Source organism: Cyrtonyx montezumae, unplaced genomic scaffold (genome assembly GCF_038088225.1).
Source record: "Cyrtonyx montezumae isolate F1298 unplaced genomic scaffold, pur_monq_1.0 scaffold_15, whole genome shotgun sequence".
In the NCBI taxonomy this organism is placed as follows: domain Eukaryota; kingdom Metazoa; phylum Chordata; class Aves; order Galliformes; family Odontophoridae; genus Cyrtonyx; species Cyrtonyx montezumae.
This window is the reverse complement of record NW_027071881.1, coordinates 4,532,623-4,555,704: the sequence shown is the minus strand read 5'-3', so window position 1 is coordinate 4,555,704 and position 23,082 is coordinate 4,532,623. Positions and strand designations below refer to the sequence as shown.

The 23,082-nt window shown below is 47.7% G+C and overlaps 1 protein-coding gene across 6 annotated transcripts in view; it reads right to left on the bottom strand.

Moving 5' to 3' along the window:
- The window catches only part of CUX1 (cut like homeobox 1), a 231,469-nt gene that overhangs the window by 1,592 nt on the left and 206,795 nt on the right, over positions 1-23,082 (bottom strand). For 5 of the 6 annotated variants that reach the window (XM_065731728.1, XM_065731729.1, XM_065731732.1 and 2 more), the window contains one exon: positions 19,641-20,705. In XM_065731728.1, coding sequence (XP_065587800.1) covers positions 19,988-20,705 — 718 coding nt within the window. In that variant the 3' untranslated portion in view covers positions 19,641-19,987. Of the gene's footprint in view, positions 1-597; positions 655-778; positions 863-1,767; positions 1,885-2,621; positions 2,735-3,025; positions 3,093-3,422; positions 3,560-19,640; positions 20,706-23,082 lie in introns of those variants that run through there. The other variant, XM_065731733.1, reaches the window with a different exon arrangement.

Below are 23,082 nucleotides of genomic sequence, written 5' to 3'. Positions count from 1 at the left end.
TGTCAGCCCTTGAGGATGCCGCTGGCCATTGGTGTTGGCTGAGGGTGGATGGAGTTGGGTGTCCATCCAAAGAGCCAAGCTTGGGAGCAACCACAGCCCAGAAAAGCAGCTTATGGAGAACACATCCTACACTGCCACTTTGTATTCGTGCTGTGAAAGCTGGGGATTCATTGTGGACAGAAGCAAATTCCCCAAAACACCATGTGGGATTTCCGAGGGTGGCATTAAAACCCACAGATCTCCCACCAAACCAACCCCGTGTTGAAATCATCTTTGCTATTCAGGGCCACGGCGGAGGCTGCTGTAACAAACAAGATTATGTTCTTAAATATTCCCAGGGAGTAACTCCCGTAAGTCATTTTTTTTTTTGTAAATGCCTCTCATTAATTCTCCGTGGTGCTGGCACACCACCCGATCCATATTCATGCTGGCATTTGCTTGGTTTTTATGCAAATGACAACTTCGCCTTCGTTACGAGATATTCCAGCATTCTGTGGCTGCTGCAGGCCAGCGTTAACCTCTGTCATGCTGGATTGCTGGGGGTCACCATCCCAAACCCCACATTCGTGGCAGGGGTGGGTCTGCCCCACATCTCACCATGCTCAGTGTGGCTTTGTCCCAGGGACTCAGGCTCAGGTACTTGCGCTGGCGCTCCTGCAAGGAGAAAGGTGCACAGAGCTGAGCTGGGGCAGAAGGGGTGACGTGGGGGAAGCAGAGCTGGGGAGCTGGGGGGCTGGTGTGGGTACGTGGTGTGGGTGCACTGTGAGGGGTCCCATACCTTCCTGCTGAAGGAGGAGAAGGGGTCCAGGCGCTCTTCGTACTGCGAGGAGTAGCGCAGCTCTGTGTCATCCCTGCTGCTGCCCTGTGGGAGTGAAGGCACAATGAGACCCACACATGGTGGGGCCACGTGTCCCTGTCCCACACCCCTGGGCACAGGCGCTGCCCTCCCCGGCCTTATTGGGAAGAAGTGGTCCCAAAGGATGGAGTAGTGCAGGATTCAATGGATGGACCAGCAGAACCAATGTGTACTGAACAACACACCCCAAAGCCCTGCTGGATGGGCAGGTCAAGGACGGCGCTTTAGGGGGAAGAAATCAGTGCACAACCCCATAGCTACTGCCAGCAGGGAAAACAGTGAGGAAGGGTAAGGTAAACCCAATGACAGAAGGGAAAGGTTGGGATGGGCTTGGGGATGGAGGCTCTGCCCTGCCCTCACCAGCACACGGCCACCGGTGGCTTCAAGGCACACAAACCACGCTGCAAGAAGACCTTTAGCAACTATGCCCTTACGTCCTGCAACGCGATACCCCGATGAGGCCAGGTCCCGATATAGGGGCGGTGAATTCATCAGATCTGGCCTTATTGAATGATCTTTGATGATTATTTTTAACTTGCCACATGCCTGATTAGGTTGTGAATTATGCAACGCGGCGCGCGGGAGCCGTGTGCTCTTTTAGCTCATGCTGATGGCATCCAGGGGTTGCCTTGTGGCACAGATAAACACGGGAATGATCTTCCGTGGGAGACACGGGGAAAAATGTCAGAGGGGCCGACCTCAGCCCGGCGTGAATGAGACCCAAATAAGGTCCTGTGCAGCCGTGGGAGTCTCCCATCCCCAAATGCCATTAAAATGTCCATTAATAGCAGAGGAGGAAAGGCAGGGAGGTGGCAGGGGACGGCCTCCTGCTACTGTTACTGGGATGAATGGGGGGTTTGGGGTCTGCCTGTCCATGCCAGCCCGACTGGAAGACAAACAGCAGCGCTCACCCGGCCGGGGTAGCTCTGAAGGAACTTGATCTTCTCGTAGAGCTTGATGTTGTCAGCCCGCAGGTTGTCCAGCTCGCTCTGCAGCGCGTGCACCGTGTGCTGCATCATGCGGTTCTCCTGCACGGGGAGCAGTTAGCGTGGGGTTCAGCCCCCGTGGCACTGTCCTCATATAGGATGCAGAGCCCCACTGCACCAATGGGGCTGGAAGGGTCACCCGTCTGAGGTCCCTGAAGCTAAAGGTGCTGGGTGTCCTCAATGGCTCAGCTGCATGGCTCCACTCTTGGTTCAATGCAGCCATGCAATGAGGATGACGGGGATGTGATGGGAGCCTTCTCCACACAGTGTACCCCAATGGGACTCCAGAACGTGGCAAGATGGGACTTGCTGACACGCAGTTTTGCCACCACATTCCTCACCATGCCCTCTCCTCTCAGTGCCCCCAGCTCCTCAGACCTCAAAATTGCTCCTCAATTAGAACTGTCCCTGCTGGCCCAACCCTCCTTCATTGAAAAACCCAATCCATGACACTATGGGAGCTGCAGAGCCAACTCTGCCGGTGTAAAAGGTTTGGAGCTGTCCTTCAATTTCTAGAGCTCTTGGGTGAAACTCAACCCCAATCCACATTCATTATGCGCTTTTTTTCATCCAGCAGCCCCCGTGCTATGCTGGATGGCACCGCAGCACGGATCTGGACTGCTCTTTGGAGAAACACTGACAGGTGGAAGGCCCTGGTCCCACTAACCCTAGAGTTTACATTTCCTACTGCTTGTAGTGGTGCTGTGCTGATACCAAACCCCACATGGCAGAGAAGCAGCCCACCTCAGCTCACAGGAGTCCTCCCCACCCTCACGTACCCCCTCCAGTTCCTGGTTCCTGGCTCGGAAGCGTTCCCTCTGGCTGGAGATGATGGAAAGCAGCGAGTCCACCTGCCCCTCAGGGAGCGGGGCGCTGGGGGATGGGGGGTGACCTGTGGACAGCAGTTAGCACGAAGCAAAACCCAGTGGACACCCACCACGCACCCTGCAGCAGCATCACCCTGTTCCACGGGTGCCCCATATAGGTGCTGGGCTGTGGCCAGTAGGACCAGCAGTGCACACAAAACCCATCACCGTTCCCAGAGAGGGATGTGCTGAGCAGATGCTGCCTGTGTCCGCCTGGGAGCACCTCCATGTCTCCATCCCCAAGAGGTGAGCACCCTGCCCACAGCTCCGGGACGGCTCCCACCCCCACCCCAAGCAGCTCTGTGGCTGCCTCTCACCGTAGAACAGCGCGGTGGCCTCCTTGATGGGCTCCGGTATCTTCTCCAGGCTGGGGACAGCTGCACCCTGGGGGTGAGGAGAAAGGATTCAGCATTTCCCACTCGGTGCTGGTCTGGGAGCATCACTGCCAGGTGGGTGCTCAGCAAGGGTCAAGCCAAAGACAATGGGGCTTGGCCCTAAAACCTGTCCCTCTGTGGGAGGAGAAGGGCTGGATGGCCCTCGGTCACCACTCGTGCCACCTCTCCCATGCCAGCACCACCCTGCTGCGTGGGCTTGATGCAGCACCCAGCTGGACAAGGGGTGGGAAAATGAAAGGAAAGAAAGAAAACGTGGGAAAACAAAAACCGGACAGAAGAAGGAAGAAAAGAGGAGGCGGGCTGCGGGCCCAAGGGTTACCTCTGCATCCGGGCGATGCACGGCGGACAGGGCCTGGATGGTGCTGAGGTCGTGCTCCAGTTTGGCCACCAGCTCCTTCTGCCCCGCCAGCGCTGACACAGCCTCCGTCAGCTGGATCTGCAGCTCCGCACAGCGCACTGCAAGACAGAGCCGGGGCCGTCAGCCGGGGCCCAAGGGGACACCGAGAGATGTGGGGTCCCCACCTGGAGCTGCCTCGATGGCAGCAAATCCTATTACTGCATCCCCACTGCCGGGGGCAGCGGGAGCACATCAGCAGCCCTGGGCTGCTCCCGACCAAGCGTGCACTCGGGTGAGATAGGGGATGGTGATGATGGTCCCTGCCCAGCTTCCAGCAGGGGAACATCCTTCCAGGGCCCTCCAGCCAAACCCACACCCCAAACCGCAGCAGTGCCGGACCTCAAACAGGGCCGTCCAACCCCACAGCTGCGCTGCCAGAGCCGTCCCACTGGAGGTCACTGTTTCTCAAGAAATGGGGACGGCTCCAATCCCAAAACATGGGTAGCCCGATGCGAAACACTCGCGGTAATAAGATTTGGGAAGAAGAAAATCTCTTCCCTGCGGTTAATTATTTAATTGGATGTTTCTTAGAATTGCCTGTTAACGTGTAACTGGGAAGCTCTCGTTGGCCAAAGGAAAGCAGCCCCGATGGCGACCCAGCACTTCCCTATGCCCCACAGGAGCTGGAGCAGCTTTGCACCCCCAGTTCCTCCTCGAACAACCTCTTTGCTGTCGGGTTGCATGGAGCACAATCGCAGTTTGCTTTGGAGAACAGAAGATCTCCAGGAGAGCGCATCTCCCACTTGTAAAGAACAACTCGTTCTTCCTTCCCTTGGGATTAATCTCCATGAAAGCAGAGAAGCTGGGAACCACCTCTACTCCTAAAGCAACCGAAACGGACAGAGCTTCTCTCTGATCCCACTGCTCCACCATCTTTATTCAAAGCTTTATTTTTAATCACAACTTTCTGTGTCCAAAGGGCAGCAGCAGGAGCAGCCCCGGCTCGGCTGGGCACTGGGGATGAGTGCTGGATTCCTCCTTTGTGTCCTTGGAGCTGCTGCACTGCCGTGACCCGGCCCTGACCCTTCAGATGTGCAAAAGCCTTAAAAGAAAGACAGAGGCACTGCAGAAGATAAAGGGACAAAGAAGGTGGAGCCCTGAGGAAAATGGGATTTTAAAGTCTATGTCTTTATCCTCAAGCCTCATTGTCCTTGACTTTCCACGACCAATGTGCTACTGCTTTACGAAGGTGATGCAGCAACCAGACAGAGTGCTGGCACAAGTCCCCAGCCCTGCCCTGTGTCCCACTGCAGTGCTGCCTGGTGCAGGAGGGTCTGGCTGCTCCTTGCCAGCTCCACGTGGTACACAGGAAGCACACAGTGATGCTGCGAGCCTTCCCATGGCAAGGTGGTGGGCAGATGGGAACTGCACCAAGCTGTGCATGGGGCACCAGTGACGCATGAGCAGTGGGCTCAGCCAACCTGCACTTCCTGACAATGGTCTTCCTCAGCCAAATCCCCTGTGACACCGATCTGAAAGGCTCAAAGGTTGGAAAGACCTCGATAGAGGTGCCCAAGGCCATGGATGGGACCTGAGCTGGTTGGTGGCACCCAGCACATGGCAGGGGTTGGAACCAGATGACCTTTAAGGTCCCCTCCAACCTAAGCCGTTCTATGATAAGGTCAAGTCCAAGCACCAGCCCATTTCCACCATGCTCTCTGAGTTCCTTGGTGTCTGCAACAGAGCTCCCAGCAGCTCAGCACAAACTGCCTGCTCAAACAAGGGTCAAGCAAATCCATTAAGCTTGGGCTACCAACCTCTGAACTTGGGCTGCCACCACTGCACCACAGCAGGCATAGTGTGGGACCTTCCTGGGAGCCCTGGGCTCATGCAAGTGACCAAGCACACAGCTCTCCCCACTGCCTTCACTACTGGCCTGGAGAAGAGTGAGGGTCCCTACTGCTGAACAAAACTCACAGAGATGGTGTAAGACGCATCCTACATCAGATAGGCACTGCAAACAAAAAATGCACAAATGTGAAACAAAGATGGAAAAGCTCAGGTCCCCTCTGGGCACACTGCGTGCAGCTCATCGGGAGCACCCACCAGAGCTGGAGTCCTGGCAGCTCGGCCTCCTGCAGCAACCCCAGCAATTGGACTCCCTTGGCAAATCGTCCAAAATAAACAGCATCTGTTTTCACAGATGGAGAAAATTGAGACACACTATAGCAACTTAGTTTGAAGTTATAAGGCCAGACATAAATAAATGAGAGGCAATCTTTCCATAAGATGGTGGCTTGATTACTGAGGATTGAGACAGATGAGTAAATCACCTTGGGGTGAGACAGGCTATGACTTGCTATGCATCCATGGGACTGCAGGAACTGCTCGTGTGAATCCTCCTAGCCTGAAGGAAATGGGAGCTGGGTGATGCTGCAGGGCAGGAGCACACACACGGGCAGTAACTGCAAATTAGCTGACGCTTTGCAAGTTCACACCCTCATTTGCTTGATGGTAACTTTTTAATCTGCATCCATTACTGTTTGGCCTCCTGGGATTTACAGAACTGTAAAAAAAAAAAAAAAAAAAAAAAGAAAGAAATAACAAGGAAACAAGAAGAGAAATGATGTGGCATGCTTGGAGCTAGTTTTGAAAAACTAGCCTTTCAGAAGTCAGCTGAAGTGCACTGAAATCCAGTACTTCAAAGGCTTCAAGCCCATTTTATTGACTGGAAGGAAGATGATGGCAAGATATGGAAGGCTTGGGAGCTTTGAGCCAAGGCTGAGAGCCAAAGACAGCAGCAGGAACTGGGTCTGCCCTTTGCAGGTCACCGAGCCCTTCCCATGCAGGGCTGCCCTGGTTAACAACTGGGTGCTGAGCACAGTTAAAATGGTTGCTCTTCTCCACATGAGGGCTTTTTGTTACCTCTCTCCCACGAAACTTTCCAAGCCAACAGTGTCTCGGCTCCAGTTCTCCCTGATGCCAGAGCTCCCAGGTTTACATTTGTTTTAAGGCACAATTTAAGGTTCTTGAACTACTTTGCATTTGGCTTTTAAGGGAATCTGAAAAAGGTGGTACTAACGCAGCCCAAAGTCCTGGCCTCCTTCGAGGAGAATCAAAGGGAGCTGATCATGTTTCATAGCTGAAGGGATGAGGGGGCAGAGCCTATAGGCTGCAGATTCACTCCTGGATGAACCAGGTCATCTCAAGGAACAAAAGATCAGAGCAGAAGTCCTTCCCGTACAGGAAGGTTGTCAGAAGCCTTTTGGTGCTGTACATCTCAACAGTTTGCGTTCTATCTTGTCTTTTTTGTAGTGTGGGACAGCATTTCTGCGTGGGCCACAGTTGCACGGGGACATCCACTCTGTCCTAATGCTCTTCCTTGGGGCTGCTGTTGCTGTGAACTGTCAATGGGTCGAGAAACAGGACAAGAAGGAAGGGAATTATTTAGTATTTCTTCATGCAAGGCATCAGAGCCCTCTCACACTCAAATTTGGCAGCGTCTTCTCTGATGCAAATCTGTTCAGGAGGAAACTGCCAGCAGCCCAGCCAAGCTGCCCCTCAGGCTCATCTCATCTCACAGGGCAATGAATACATCCCACCACCATTGAAGGGTGAGTGCTCTCCCAAAGATCTCCCCAGAGTGAATGAAGACTCTAGAGATGCAGGCCAAGTGCTCCAGAAAGCCCAACAACTCTACAGAAGTTGCACATGGATTGATCTTTTGGGGGGATTGTAAAGCAACCTCTCTAGAAAGAGAAGCGAGATCTCAGAGAGGGAGGAAGGTCAGTCAGCTCCAGAGCAATCAGAACATCCGTGTTTGCCCAGGAGGCAGATGACAGAAAGGAAGGAATGATGACATCCCTCACAGCCACCTGCAGCTCCACGGCACAGTGTGCCCCATCTTCAGCCACAGGTAGCAGCCCTGGAACAGCTCCAAGGACCGAGTGTAAGGATTGCTCTGAAGATGCAGAGGATGAGGGGCCCATCAACAACTTGCAGCGATGTGAAGACCTTCGTGGCAAAGGCTAGGACTGAGTAGTGAAGGCAGCAAATTTCACTTTCACTTCTGTGTGCTGCCAAAAAGACAAGAAAACATAGGGCATTCTTGCTCCCTCCCTTGCTCTGCCCCTTTCTTTTTACCCCACTCTGCAGCGTGAGGGCTGTGGGGAGGGCTGAGGGCTTCATCCTTCCCCTTGCTCTGGCCCAGCCACTCCAAAATAAACAGCCTCCAGGAAGCAGCACAGTGCCACTTCAGAGATCCACCCTGGAAAGGAGAGATTTCATAGAAGAGAGGATTATTTCCAAGGGTACTAAGATAATTACATGGGTAACGAGGAAGAGTTCAAGAAAACAGTTTGGATTTTCTTATCAGTTTCCCATAGCTTGGAGCAAAAAGAAAATAAAATGCTTTGCTATAATCAAATCATGCTCTCTGAAGCTCTCTGTTGGCAAGTACACAACTTCTTCAGTGCTCCCATTAAAACAGAAAGGCTTTTTGGAATGGAAAGAAGAGGGGCCCGAGTGCACAATGTGGGCTGCTCAGCCATGCCCACTCCCACTGGGATGTCCCATTTCTCTCTAAGGGCAGGGTGGGCCCATGGCCACTGCCCACCTAAGGAGACTACAGAACAGGCTCTCTGCCATGAACCCCAGCTCTGTGCTTTCACACCCACACTGCCATTCGTAGGGCCACGTGTGGCTTTATTCTGCAGTGCAGTACCACCATACCTAAAGAAAGCGTGAACTGCAAACATGCAAAGTAACCAAACTGAGGCATAATGCTTTGGAAGTTTTAAGCTGAGAAGCTTCAAGTGATTACGGTGAAATTGCACATGACAATGCCAGTGATAGCCATCAACAGTTTGACTGGTCATTAAGCAGTAGGAAAAAAAAGCAGAACCCTCAGTCCTGTGGAACAAGTTGTCAGACACATCAGAAACAGCAAGCACGCATTTACAAAGACATTAAGGCATTATATAGTTCCATTTCCAAGTGACTCACTCCTAATCAAGGTAGGGGATGGGAGGTGATGCAGCACACGTACCCATGTGCTCTGCATGAAAACCAGAGTATTCCAGCTCAAGGTTTGGGCTCCTGGTTTTCAAAAGGTATTTTAACAGATAGGTTAAGATCTCACTTCTACATCAACACCACATTTCAACTTTGCCACTCTGCAAATACTCAGGACATCTATAGGAATAACATCTTACAAGGCACTGCAAGAGGAGTGTATCATTAACAGATGCAGTTCATAGTATGGTAGTCAGGATGTATAACTAGAAAGATTATCGTGGTGGAAGGGAACAATCAAAAATAGATGAAATACTCATCCATGTCCCAGACTTGCAGTGGAAAAACTCTAAAGGGAGCAATCTCCAAAAAGAGATCCTTCCCAGTGGCAGTCAACCCTCAGGTGAGGTCTAGAAGTGATGGAGTCAGACTCCGCCCCTTCTGGTCACACAGGTGAACTGCCCACACCTGTGCTCCCGCAGCTGACTCAGCTTCACCTCAGGTGATCAATGAGTGGTTCAGGCCATGATTCAACATTTCCCATACAAGAAACTGATCTTTACATGCAGTAAAGCTAAAGAGCGAGCTAAGTATCTGGCAAAATTCCCACTTTTTCCATTTCTATACATACGTTAAATCAGCTAATATGTTGGTTGGGTGCTCAGCACACCCCCCTTACAACACGAGTCTTCTGCCCATCATTTGCACTTGAACGTCGCTGGAAAAGAACACAATTTGGAAGCTGGCACTTCAGTAAGGCACTGCAGACATCACACCCCTTCCTTAGAAAGGGATACACAAAAAGCAATTTTTTTCCCGGAAAGAACCACAAAACCCACAGAACCCATCCCCCTGCTGCCCTGCAGGGAGTCGTAACCACCAATGTAAATGTTTGCTGCTTGGACTCAGGTCTCACCTCAATAAAGACAGCCCACGCGTGATTGTGTTTGTATAAAAGATATTTACTTCAATTATCACACCTAGGGTGCTAGTGAATAATAATAATAATAATACATCGTGTGAGTTTCATACAGTGATATTGCTTCTCCATATCATATAGGGACCGTTGTACAGTGCTGAGAACAAACATTATATGGCTAACCAAACGAAGACAGAAGAAACAATGCCATTCTGCTGACGGAGGGAGCGCTCCCCGCTACTGCCAGCCGTATAAACTCTTATTTCTTTTTATGTTTAAACAAATAGCAAGAAATAAAATGTTACAAAAGATGAGTCACAGCAACACAGCGTGGGCTTCTCGAAGCTACTTGTACAAAGAAAAAAAAAAGATACCTTTTTTTCTTTCTTTTTTTTTTTTTCTTTTCTTTTTGGTCAATTGGGTCTTTGTGAGGATCTTTTTTTTTCTTTTTTTTTTTTTTTGTTTCAATCTGTGATTGTGAATATAACAAACAAGCTCTAAAAACACCTAAGACTTAGTGCGTTACAGGGAAAAAAAAATATATATATATATATAAAATACTGCTAAAAATGTCAGACACCACAATACGCGGGGGGAAAATCTGAGCTTATCATTAAAAAAACAAAACCAAAAAGGTTCTCAGGAAAAAGTACACCACTTTCTGTTTGAGTTCGTCTTGTGCTGTGTTAGTAGTCGGGGCATTACAAAGGTCTGCCCATCATCATGGCAAGTAGTTATTGCACAAATGCAGAGAGTTAATTTCTTAATAAAAACATGACAGAAGGGAACACGAGGGAAACAATTATAAAAGGAAAAGAAAACCAAACCAAAGCCAACGGAAGAAACGCCGCCCCCCACCCCAGCCTCCATCTGCTTTGGGACCCAAACCCCTCCGCTCTTTGAGTCGCGGAGCATCGGCAGCGAGCAGTGCCCGGCACGGAATGCTTTTCAGCACAGAACTGCATAGAGTACTCTGACAGCAAATAACTTCCTAATCTCTATATTTTTTTTCTTTCCCATTTTTAAGGGTTATCCAATGATTTCCAGAGGGATATTTATTTATTTATTTACTTACTTATTTATTTTTTTCCTTTGCGTTCGGACTACGTCACCAAAGGAAAGAAACCTCGCGTGGGAAGTTCACCGGATGGTTTCTAGCGGGACACCCTCGAAAGGCAAAGTGCAAATTTGCTTCCAACCCCACGGTGCAGCAGCTCAGCACTGGCCCTGCTGCACATGGGGGGGAATCTCAATTTCATTTTTGCTTTGGCAGCTTTTCTCTCACATCACCTCGCTGGGGATAAGCCTGTCCGAATGCGTGTCCACACTGCAAGGAAACTACACAACTCCTCCATGAAGACATCAGCACACACCGCGCGTCCCCAGCGCTCCCACCAGGAAAAGCTCCTGCTGCACAAAGTGGTCGTTTTGTTTTTTGTTTTTCCATATATATATATATTTGTTGTTTTAAATCTCGACCGACTTTGAATGAGAGGAAAACCAGCTCTGAATTCAGAAACCCAAACGTATGCCAACGAAGATGAACGTCACAGGAAACCAGTCTCTCGTTTGAAATCTACACGCGAGGAGATCGCACCGCACTCTGACAAAGGGGCACTGCGTCTTCATGACATTCTCAGTAGAGGCTCTAGGAGGCTAAGGGGATTTTCTCTCTCTGTATATTTTAAGTCTCTTCTCTCACAACTGAGGCTTCTTATTCTCAGTCCTAAATTACTTTAAAACTATTTAAATAATATTATTTATTAGGCATTTAGATAAAATATCTTTAAAAAAAATGATTGCTCTAGGAAACACAACAGGGGCACAATGATATGGATTCCCAGACACACCACTCCATCCAACGTCCACCTGCACGATATGTATACTCCTGTTGTGTTTATATCAAATAAAAACAAACCTCAACAAAGAAACGGACAAAATCAATCTCATAAATAGGAAATACTGGATTGTTTTCCTAACGACAAACCACCTCTATGTGTTTCACCTTATGATGCTGTAGAGAGAGCAAGCTTGGGGGATGACACACAAGTGCTGCTAAGGGCTGAGGATGCTGGTGGGTGGAAGCGTGTTCGCAACAGCCGGGTTAGGATTGGGATGAACTGCAGTGCCTCACCACTGCCAACCAGTAAGGATGACCGACGGGCACCAATATGGCACCAGCAGCAATGGCCATAGCTCATGAGCAGCTCCTGAATGCTGGCAGACTGTGAGCACAAACCAGTCAGGTTTTGCCTTACAAACCAAGCCCAGAACCAACCGTGGTGCCGGAGCCAACCCAGGCAGGCTTGTTTTTGGGAATCCAAGTTCTCTACGCTACTGCTCGCCTACACTCATTGGGTGGGCCAATGACATCCGGATGCAGAATGAGGATTTCTATTGCACAAAGACGTAATGCACAGTGCTCGAAGTGCTCATCAGCATGGGGACAACTCATCAGCACGGGGACAGCGAGTGCTGGGCTGCGAATCGCTCCTCGCTTGGCGTTTCCTTTCCCACACTGAATGACAAGCAGGTGGCTGTGAATGCTGCAGTCTAGATCACTGTGCTTTAGATTATTCTCCACAAAGAGATTAGAAAATAAGGCACATAGCTTTCCAAGTATAGAAAGTTTGTTCAAGAGTGAATTTTAGGAAAGTAGCAAGAACTGAAAACTTAACAGGAAATGCAGACGCGTACAGAATCCTGATGATATGCCTGTGGAATCAAAATAAAGCATTCAAACTAAACTAAACTCTTCTCCCACTCCCTGCAGGGGGAAGGAACTGGAAGCCCTGGCGGAGGAGAAAGGAACAGGACACGGAGGTGACCTTGCCACTGCCCGCACGCTGCCCCTCCAGCTGGAGCTCGGGTACCAACAAGCAGCTGTGCAAGCATCCAGAGGTAACCAGGTACTTTGGAAACACTTTTAAAGCTAGTAATAATTTACTCACATAGATCACATGTCAAAATAGTAGGCAGGGTCTAAGGGAAGCTAACAAAAGCCAGAGAAGTCTGACTGGGGGATTGATTGTAGGGAAAATTTTTGTTACTTGGGGATAGGATTGTACTTCAGAGCAAGGCAAGTGCCAAGTTTTACTTTTTCTCTTCAAAACACAGACATGTGTCCTCTGAGAGGAACGGTGTAACACAGACTGTCAGTCTCAATCCAAAGAGCACTTGAATATTCAGCTCAGGGGGAGCAAGCCTGAGCCATGTGCTCGTATCCGTTACTCAGCTCCATGCACCCATCGGCTGTTTTTGCAACGGTCTAAATACATGGCAAAACTCTTCACCTTCCCACTGCACACAGACACAGAAGAATACAAGTGACCCAGGCAAGCGTCCAGCACATGAGTTTCCTGCAGGCCGTACTGAAGGGGGATGTTACACACACGGCTTGTCTCCTAATCTTAACCACCTGGCTCTGGCACATCTCAGACCCCTGGCATTATTTTTATGTATTCTGAACGTGATCTTTTCCCTACCCAGGTTAGCTAAATCTGCTTATCTCAATAAATCTGACCTCTCCCGATGGATAATTCTGCATTTACAACATGGAACTTGTCTGACAAGTGGGAAAACAGCATCCTATGCATTATAATACAGGTTGGTTTTATGCCTCCGCTCACCTGTGCCCCAAATGATTTCACACATCTGGCTGCAGCAGTTCTACTGACGCCAAGCACATAAATGCTACGCACACAGAGGGGCTTTTCCCCAATGGAAACATGGAGATGCAGACACTCAGCAACTCCTAAAAACACATACTAACTGCCCACAGAGATGGAAGACGAGAATGCAACTCAACACGCTATTCTTGTTGCCAACAGAGAGGCTGTGCTGCTATGAACATCACAATGCATGACACAGTAACCATGCCCCCAGCAGCTCTGTCACCCACGAGCAGGAATTCGTGACCTGGCTCCCAACTTCTATGTGCTCTCCATCTTTGCATGAGTACTGTACTGATGTACAAGTAGCTCTATAAACACAGCTTAAAGACGTGATGTCACAGGGACTGGAGGCATCCACTGCTTCCTGCAGTTTTGCTATGGCTAGGAATTTAGCCTGCACACGACTGTTTCAACAAACAGAAGCAGTACAGTGAAACCAACAGCCTTAGTGTCACCTCATCTACAGAACTGTGGCAAAACTCCTCTACTGGCTTCAATATGAATAAAGCAAACATGAAGGATGGCAGAAATTGTCCTTTGTAGACAAGGGGAAATACAATAATCTCATCAGTTTTTTTAAAGGCAGACATTTCCTTTTAAAGCACTTTTGTGCCTGAGCATGCCTGTGACTAATAATGAAGAACCAACACCGAGCATCAGATCTTCTTTAAATTTCGTTCACAAAACAGCTGTAGAAACGCACACTTCCCTGGGCAGGCAAGGACTGCTGCATTTGGGGAAAGCAGGCGTGCAGCCTTGAGGGGTCCTTGGCTGCAACACTGGGTCTCACTGCTATCACTGCGCTGAATGACTTCCTCCTGCTGGGAACAACCTTCCATCTAGCAATTGCATCACATACACTGCAGAACCGTCTGACTGGGGGAAATCATCCCTGAGGAGGAGATGGCACCACTCACACACCTATTTTTAAGGCTTTTTTGGAAACTCAAGTGCACAGACTAATGCTAACCTTCTCCAAAAGGATAAATCTCACCTTTGGAGCAGAGAAACTTGATATCCTTGCATATTGACAGGGAAGGGTATAGGACATGACCTGGTCATGTAGGACAGATAAGTCCCTAGGCATAGTACAAAGGGCTTGTCTCGCTTTAGAGATCATTATTAACTATATTTTACATATGGCATAGTCAATCCATCCTACAAAAGGGATGGGGAAGAAAGGACTAATTCATGAAACAATATTTCTACATTTCAAAGCTCAAATGTATACACAGAAAGAGACAGGGACCACTAGGTCCCTTCTCAAACTAAGAGAGTTGAGCATCACAAAAGAAACGTAAGATTTTGTGCTTTGCAAGCTAGTGATGGCAATTTAAAACCATCTGGCAAGACTTCAAGGAGCTGGAAAAGCCAGACAACAACAGCTTCACTCTAACAGAATTTTTAAATTCTCTATTTAAAAAAGAAAAAAAAAGAAGTTGATTGTAAATGCAACACAAAGGAAGAAAATGTTGATGTTCCAATAGTGGGGCAGCAGAAAGTGCAAGGGGAACGGAGCAGGACGACGTCTGGGTGAGCTGAACGCTGCTTCTCCGCCGTTCCAGCCGTGTGAGCCACACTGAGCACGAAGGGGATGTCAGCAGCTCGCCTCAGCACCGCAGGACTCACTGCATTTGTGTCTGTGAATGTGGAATCGAGGTCCCCCACCTAAGAACCAACTTCTCTCTTCCTCCCGTGTTTCTGATAGTCTTCAAGGAACGCTCACAGCACAGGACTCGGCCACACAGCTGCTCTAAGACAGGAAATATTCTAGGACATGTACACCGACGAGGAAGAAATAAGAGAGCATTTGTCTGTTAAAAAGGTACAAAAAGTACCCTCCATCTGCACGAAACACACTGCTAAGTGGGATGACTGCTCTCTTTGCAACCTTGCTCAAGGCACTGCTCCGGCGCTCTGCAACGTTTTGGAGTTGGACTCGATGATCCCTGGGGGTCCCTTCCAACTCAGGATATTCCACAACTCTATGATTTCAGTTTAAATAAACTGATTTGGACTTAAGTGCAAATAAATGTTCAAAAGCAAGTAATTTTTATTACTTTGTCAGATTTCCCTCAACCCTATTTTACGCAAATGTATCACCTCTACAGTTTAAGCTACCACCAGAACGATGCACTTGTCTAGCTCACTATTTCTCCAACCGAACAATTGAAGAACAGCCACTCTTCAGTAACTGGATAGATAATATTGCATAGAATTCTGCCACGTTCGTAACCTCTTCTCTTCCCCATTCCCATACAAACAAGTGAGATAGAAACAATGCAAGGATCTTTCACCTCATGAGAAAGGCACGTGTATTTTCTTCTTTCTAACTGCATGACAGATCTTTCTTAGTACAGCAAGGAGTTATTACTAAAGGAGTCACTAATTCACGGTGTGGACAGAGTGCACTGAGAAAAGTTCCCTTAAAGAGTGGCTCTATTTATAGACAATTTACAGATGAATAACTAAAACGATCATATTTTACAGCATCAAAGTAATTGTAACTAGAGATATTTCTGCCAGTTGTAATGTGCAATCTTCGTGTCTGAAATCTGTATCCTCCAAACCAGAAGCATACCGACAATCCCAAGCACGACCCCTCTCCAAGGGATCCTCTTCCCTAGCTTTCAGCTGAACAAAGCGTTGGACCTTTCTCTTTCCCAGCCATCTAGAGAGAAAAACAACAAGTTTTGCTGCAGTAGGAAGGTATTTTTGTTAAATGAGTTTGGGAGCTTTACCTACAGCTTCCATAAGAACACGGAACTGGAAACAGAAAGAGAAAATACAAATATTTTTAAAGAACCTCAAGATAAAAGCAGACTCTGGGATTACAGGTTTTCTGCAGTCTGTGCTTTTGTCCACTGGGAAAAGAAAGGTTGGCAGTGAGTGCCTTGTCCCCAGGCTCCATGCTCTACAAAGCCATCGTGCCACGGCACAGCCCCTACCCCGTGTCCCTAAGTGCCACCTCTCGCCTTCCTGTGACCGAAGAACACAAAAAGCCCCAGTGCTACTCTTTGGAATTTCTTCTCCTACAACTTTTTAATCGTCTTATGTTCATCAAGTAAAAAATAAAACAACCCCAAAATACATTTTCCTAGAAGCGTTACTTTCAAGTGCCGCACTAGATAAGAAATATAGCTAACATCTTTCAGTGTTGCTGAAGTTAGGTCTCCAAACCAGGGAGGTCTCAGACCGTTTGGAAAGCCAGTAGGTAGCTCATCTCCAACAAGAGAATCTCAGCAGTAGTTCAAGCTAATCCATTTCACTTCCCACTGGAACAGAAAAGCAGCTGCAATCTTGGCTAAAAACGGGGAAGAAAAAGCTGGGCACATCACTTGGACTCGATGAGCTCGGCCTGAGGGTGTGGGTCTGCCCGTTACCTACACAACGCGGCCACGGAGGGACCGGAGTGACGCCCAGCCCGGGCAGCCCCGGAGCAGCTCAGCAGGCTAATCCACATTCAACGCAGATCATCACATAGGAAACAACAAAAGGAGCTAAGTCATTAATAAAGTGCCAAAAATATTGGAAATACTGACAGCATTTTATTTGATTAGTTTTTTAATAGATATCAGTGACAACCCTTGGCAGGATGGAGTGACTTCTGACTTATGAATGCTGTCTTTATCCAGCAAAATTACATGATTCAAATGTAATAATGGAGCTCAGAATTAACAGTTAGTGTTATAAAAGAAACATTTCCTCTAGGGCAAGCTACAGATATGCTTTTAAAAAACCATTATAGCATTAAAAACCGGGCAGACGCTAAAGAACCCTAAAGAACTAGTGGAAGTCTGAAAAGCAACCCACAAACCAACAGGAAAAGAAAAGATACAAGTTTCAAGGCACTTACGTATTGCTTATTAAGAAGAGAGATTGACCTTAAATGCTGCATTTGTGTTCAACCTGTGAATACAGTTCTGCTGTCGGATAATGCAGCGAGAGCTCTCAGTAAGCATCATGGAATGCAATTATATAGACACAGGCACAAGAACAGTTTGGGGAATATTAATTAAAAAAAACACTCATCAAACAGAAAAGAAAAAAACTCTCCCTATCGAGAAAGCCGAGAGTAACCACATGGCTGCACCAAGCACCCGGATCTCCAATCAGCAGACAAGGACAGCAGAACCAGACCGGCAAACGGATTGCCCAGAACGCATTAAAAAACCCAACCTGAACCGAACAACAGTCAAACAAAACTTCAGAACGTTAAGAAAATGTGTGTGTCTTCTGGTCAGAAGCTTTGCTCCGTGCCTGAAGACGCACCTCGTTGTGACTCGTGTTAAGGGACGTGCACTTCTACCGGGACGTGCGCTTACAGGAGGAGCTGTGCTCTCTAAGCCACACCACTGTGCAGATACAGAGAGGTGCTGCTCTGCTTCACCACGGTATTTCCCTCGCTGGCCGTTCCTGTGGACTAACTGCACTCCAGGTAAGAAGCCGGAATCGCTTCCAGCACCGTCACACGCCGCTGTCTGCTACTACAAACCATCTCCTCAGCTCATCACAGAAAGGGGCAGTTGCTCTCTCTGTTCCTCAGTTTGAGTTTTGCATCACAGGTCCCCAGCTACCCAAGGAGGTATCCTGAAACAGCTAGCAGTAGAAATAGGAAACGAGTCCCTGCCTTTCAGCCTCCTAGAGCCTTCTTTTCTCAATCATGAAAAGGATTGGTTTTAGTGTACTGATTCTCAATTTGTGAAACTTGCACTAAGTGCTGCTGTTGCATGTTAAGAGACTGTAAATGAAATACATACGTTCTAAAACATCATGCAAGAAATGTGGTTTCACATCTTACAGTCAAAAATCCTACTAATGAATTAATACAAGCACACTGAGGTGTAATATTGGGAACATACCTTTAAAGTCGGAACTCCTCTCCCCATCCCTCCCTCCCCCAAAATCAGAAAAGTAATATTAATTAAACTTAAGAAATAATGAATGCACCATTAAAGTGTCATCAAAAAGATGCTGACCTAAGACAAAAGTTCAATGATACACAATACGGTCAAAAAGTCTTCAATCAATAATATACAGTATGACAACTACATCTTGTAAATTATACCCAATACTGCCGGCAGTCTATCCCTCTAAAGAATATTTGCCCCCTTTCATCCCTTCCTAACAATCAGATAATAAAATACAGCACCTATAAATAAGCAAAAAAAAATTATATATATATATATTTATATATATATATATATTCCGAAATCATCTATTGTTAGTTTTAAAGATATGGCAATAAAGGAGTCTAAATTAGCAAACTTGTAGAAGCCATAACTGATAAAACAGCTTATCGAAAAAAGGTGGCAGTAATGCACTCTATGTGTGCACAAGTACGTAAGAAAATACACAGACGTATAAAATTGCACGCGCACACTCACGCACACACATCCTTCCACACACCTCTATGCTCACGCATATACATATATAGACAACAGGAGGAGTTAGAGACAAGTTAGAATTTGATTTGTACTTTGATCAGCCCTAACCTGTGCATAAAATAATGGCGAAAGGCTGTATGTATTTCTGCGGGGCAGAACGGGCGAGGCCGGGACTGCAGAGCATCAGCGTTTTGGTTTGGAGTTTGGGCTCCTTCTGCCCTGGTAAGAGCCTGTCTGGTCACTGCCATGTACTATTCCTCCACGTAAAAACAAGCTTCCCACAACTAAAACGTATTTAAAATCAGTGCTTGCGGTGGGAAGAGAGTCAGTAAATGGCCACCTACAGCAGGAAAACTTCTCCATCTGAGGCAGCTCCCGTCCCCTTAGTGGTGTGACAGCAGTCGTACACATGAACTACGCTTCCCTCGACTCCAGGTAAGGTGAACACTTCGGGTCATGGAGCGTGTCCCCGAAGAAGCAGGCTGAAATGTTACTGGCCAACGTTTTTTTGAGCAATCTGACTTGACTGAAAGGAAATCCTGTACACTACGACCCGAGTGAAATGATCAAGTACATGCTGTTTCTAAGTTGTCTCCTAAACCTCCCAGATATGAGGTCTGATCAGCGTGCTCTGTGGTTAGAGGTTAAAAAGCAGATTATAAAATACCTAGATTCAGATTTTTTCTTTTTTGTCCTGATTTGGCCTAAAATGGAGTGTATTAAACAAATCCTGGTCTGCAAAAGACCAGAATCAGTTAAAGCTATGAAACAATGTGCACTACGTGTCAATATTCTATTTCACTTACAAGAAAACACTAAGTCAGCTACCACAAATTAAGATATTTTCCTGATGTGACTTTTTTTTTTTGTTTTGTTAAAAAATATGTGGAGTAAATGTGTTTTTTTTTTTTTAATTCAAAGTTTCAAACAACAAGATTCTTTTCTTTTCTTGAAAATACGTAGGAATCCAAACTAGTGTGTTTAGAGTCGGTTGACTGTGCAATCTCTTAGTGGCAACTGAACAGCTACAAAAAACTTTCTTTTTTTTTTCTTTTTTTTTTTGAAAAATCTCCCCTTTTTTCCTGGTTTAAGAAGATAATAGTGTATTATCGCTCTGTAGCCATTAGATGGCAGATAAAAAGCCCCCTTTTAATATGTGGGTTCGATTTTTTTTTTTGTTTTGTTTTGTTTTTTCTTTTTTAAAACGTTTTTCTTTTTTTTTTTGTTTTTTTCTTTTTTATGTTTTTTTAAAGCCCACACCAAAGAGGAGGGCACAAGGCAAAGCTGTATGAGTTATTCCAGAAACTGTGGAAATCACTTAGGGCAATAATAAAAACACTTCAGGGTACAAAAAAGCTCGACTACACATTTCAGTTTTCTTCCTCGAAAACACAAACATAAATTGGGCTTAACGCTCCTTTTGTTTTCTATATGCACCTTGGCCTATGGCGTTTTTGCCCTGTGGCCCGCAGGGCGGATAAGTGCGCAACACAATAAAACCAGTAGAGGTCCAGTTTCACTTCCCAGCTCTCCAGAGTTGGGCGAGTTTTAATCTCAAAACTCCCACTCGGCAGCCTCCTCCCGGCTCGCGGCCTTCTCCAAGCGGTGGATGATGTTGTTCAAGTTTGCGGCTTTCTTTTTCCTCAAGGAGCTGTCTCGTGTGTTCCTGGAGCTCGCGGCCTCGGAGAAGCTGAACAAGCTCTGCAGAGAGTTGGCTTTCTGTGAGCCTGCGGCCGGCGTCGAACTCGTACTTGGCACGCTGGAGCTTTTCTCTGAACTTTCCTTTGACTTGTAGGAGCTCTCCCCTGTAAGGACTGAGGTGGAGGCAGCTGAGGTAGAGGCATCCCCTTCCGTGGCGGAGTGGGGCAGTGTCTCCGGAGCTTCTCCTGAGCGCTGAGACCTCGCTGGAGAGCCCTGGCGTGGTGCTCTGGGCCTGCCCTCATCGTCAGTGTCCTCCAGGCCCTCAGCTGCCGGGAGGAGCGGCTCCGCTCGCTCCGTGGGCCGGCCGCCCGGCACTGCCTCTTCCCCTGCCTCCAGAGCCGGCTCCGCTTGCCCTCCCTGAGACTTTGTGGTTGCATTGCTGTACTCGTCCGCCTCCGGACCGCTCGGTTTTCCTTCAGGTGGGCCCTCCGCGTCCACGCCGTCGCAGCTGTCTCCCTCCGAGCTGTGGGCGGCTCTGCTGCTTCGTGCCGAAGGAGAATCGCTCGACCCGGCCTGGCTCTGGCTTCCCGCTTGGATCTCCTCGATGAACAGCTCCCGGCGGATGCGAGACCTGGGGGGACAGACGGAAGGGATGGTGAGTGCTGCCACGTAGCACGCTCCTTCCCAGGGAGCCGACAGCAACCACCAGTGGGCCGTGGCTCTGGGACAGCTGGGGTGGTGGAAGGGCCCACACACTCCAATTCAAAAGACTGGCAAAACAGGCATTGGGAAAAATGTGAAACACTGTCAAGATGTTCTTAATTTCGTCCCTCCCCGGCCACACACCCACTTCGAAAGCCTGCGGTGCAAGGAGGGACCTGGGCTGCAAAACGCAGCGGGAGGGAGGCTGGTGGCACACAACACTTTCAGCACCGCGGGAAACCTGAGTGGTGCCCGGTCACTGCCAGCAGCCCAGCTGTCATCAGCCACCGAGCTGGGAGGGACCAACGCAATGCACAGGGACACCTCCAGCTCTAACAGTTGCTCAGAGCCCCATCCCATCCGACCTCGACCCCAACCACCCCGTTTATTTTAACGACCACTTCTACCAACCACAGCAGGCACTGCAGAGCAAAAACGTAGCGTTTTATGTAGGAAATAATCAATTTGTAATAATACGATTGGTGAAAACCAACGTGCACATTTTTCCTTTATGACTTTAAATCGAGTAACGTTCATAATTTCATGCTGCATTTTTGCAGCGCTGGATGCAGTTTCATGGACAGAGATGAAAGGCTCTGCAGTCTCCCATTCTCACTGGAAGTCTGACATCAGGAACGTGAGAATTTACAATACACTGGACCACAGAAGGGGTGGTTTTAAAAATATGAATATATTTCTAGTAGATCCAGAGGAAAACGGCTTATAAATACAAAAGAACTCAGACTTCTCCAAAAATGAGCCACGATTTGTTTAAACACAAAAGAAAAGAGGAAAAAATCAGGGGAAAAACAGGCACTGAGGAGAAAGCAAGATGAAAGTCCGTCGCTCCAAACCCCCCCGGGGAAGCACAGCCCTCTGACAGGTTGTCAGTCTAAAAGCTAGGCTGACTTCTGTCTTATTTTTTATTTAAAAAATCGATTTCAGAACATGAATAGTGACAAGGCAAGCAGTGCATTTCAGGGGAATTAATGCACTCCACATGTGGCTAAAACTGCCTGCAGTTCCACCCCGTGCCTCCTGTTACTGGAAGCATGGAACAATGCCCCAAACACCATCTACAACGCCAGCAGGAGAGATTACGACCACTGTTCAGCTCCCAGTCTGCAACCAAGAGGGAACCTCCACATCTGTGATCAGGGATGACAGCACAGGCCTGCAGAACTTTTATCTTTCACTTTTGTTTTTTTACCAGGAGGAACTGCTAGGGGTCCTGCAAATCACAACTGAAACACTATCCCACAGATGGCTGTAAGAATTTTTAGTCTATCCCCAATCTTGCCGCTGAAGGCAGCACACAATGGAAAGAAACTGCAATGAATGCAAACACCAACGGAATACTGCTTTTGAAGCTAATTATATTATTGTCTTACTTGAAATGCAACAGAGTATTTCAGCAGTACTTGCTGACTCCACACTTCTGAAGGATTTAAAGGGTCTGCAATTTTCCCTAAGAGAATATTTTTCACCTACCAGAAGACCACAGGTGCTAGCATTAGTTTTCTATTACCATCAGTTGCATGCATTCTGGAACATCAATTATCAGGTGTTCTTCATGCCTATAACCTCCCTGCACGGGCAGAACATGCTGCATCTGCAGCATTCCCCAAGTCAGGAGAGGAAACAAGTTAAGAGCTTTGTGCCTGCACAGATTTTGAAATACCTCAACTCCAGTGAGACAGAGAATGATGGCATGCTCACTGAATACCTGACCACAGCCCTACAGAACACAGGTTCAGTGGAAATCCTTGGAATTCATTCCCAATCCACTGCTTCTGGAATCTCATCTGGCTCCACATTAACTCAGTATTCAATCCCTATGGTGCTGGCCGTGACAATGACATCCTGCTGGCACACATCAGCATAACTCAAAATACCAGAGATCTCTGGGGCAGTATCCCCATGTGAAGATGGACAGCAATTCCTATCTCCTACTCTCTTATGCACTTCCTAAGATAATAGAGCATCAGACCTCGATGTGCACTTACAGGGTTTCACTTATGCAAGTATTAATTCAAGGTATATTCTTATTTTTGTTGTTCCCAGAGCTCTGCAGTTGGTATAGATACAAAGAAAAAGACTGGGACAAGTTTGCAAACACAGCAAAATCCCTTATAGCTATTTATTTGCATTCTGAAGTGTACAACTTCTACCCCTGCTGAGGACTTTTTCTGAGGTTTCTTCTACTGTGGCAAATAAATGCTACTGCTGACTTCCCACCTGGTAGGCAGAAAGCCAGATTCTGCAGTAGCAGCCATCTCTGGAAAGCAAGCTCTGAGCTGAATCCC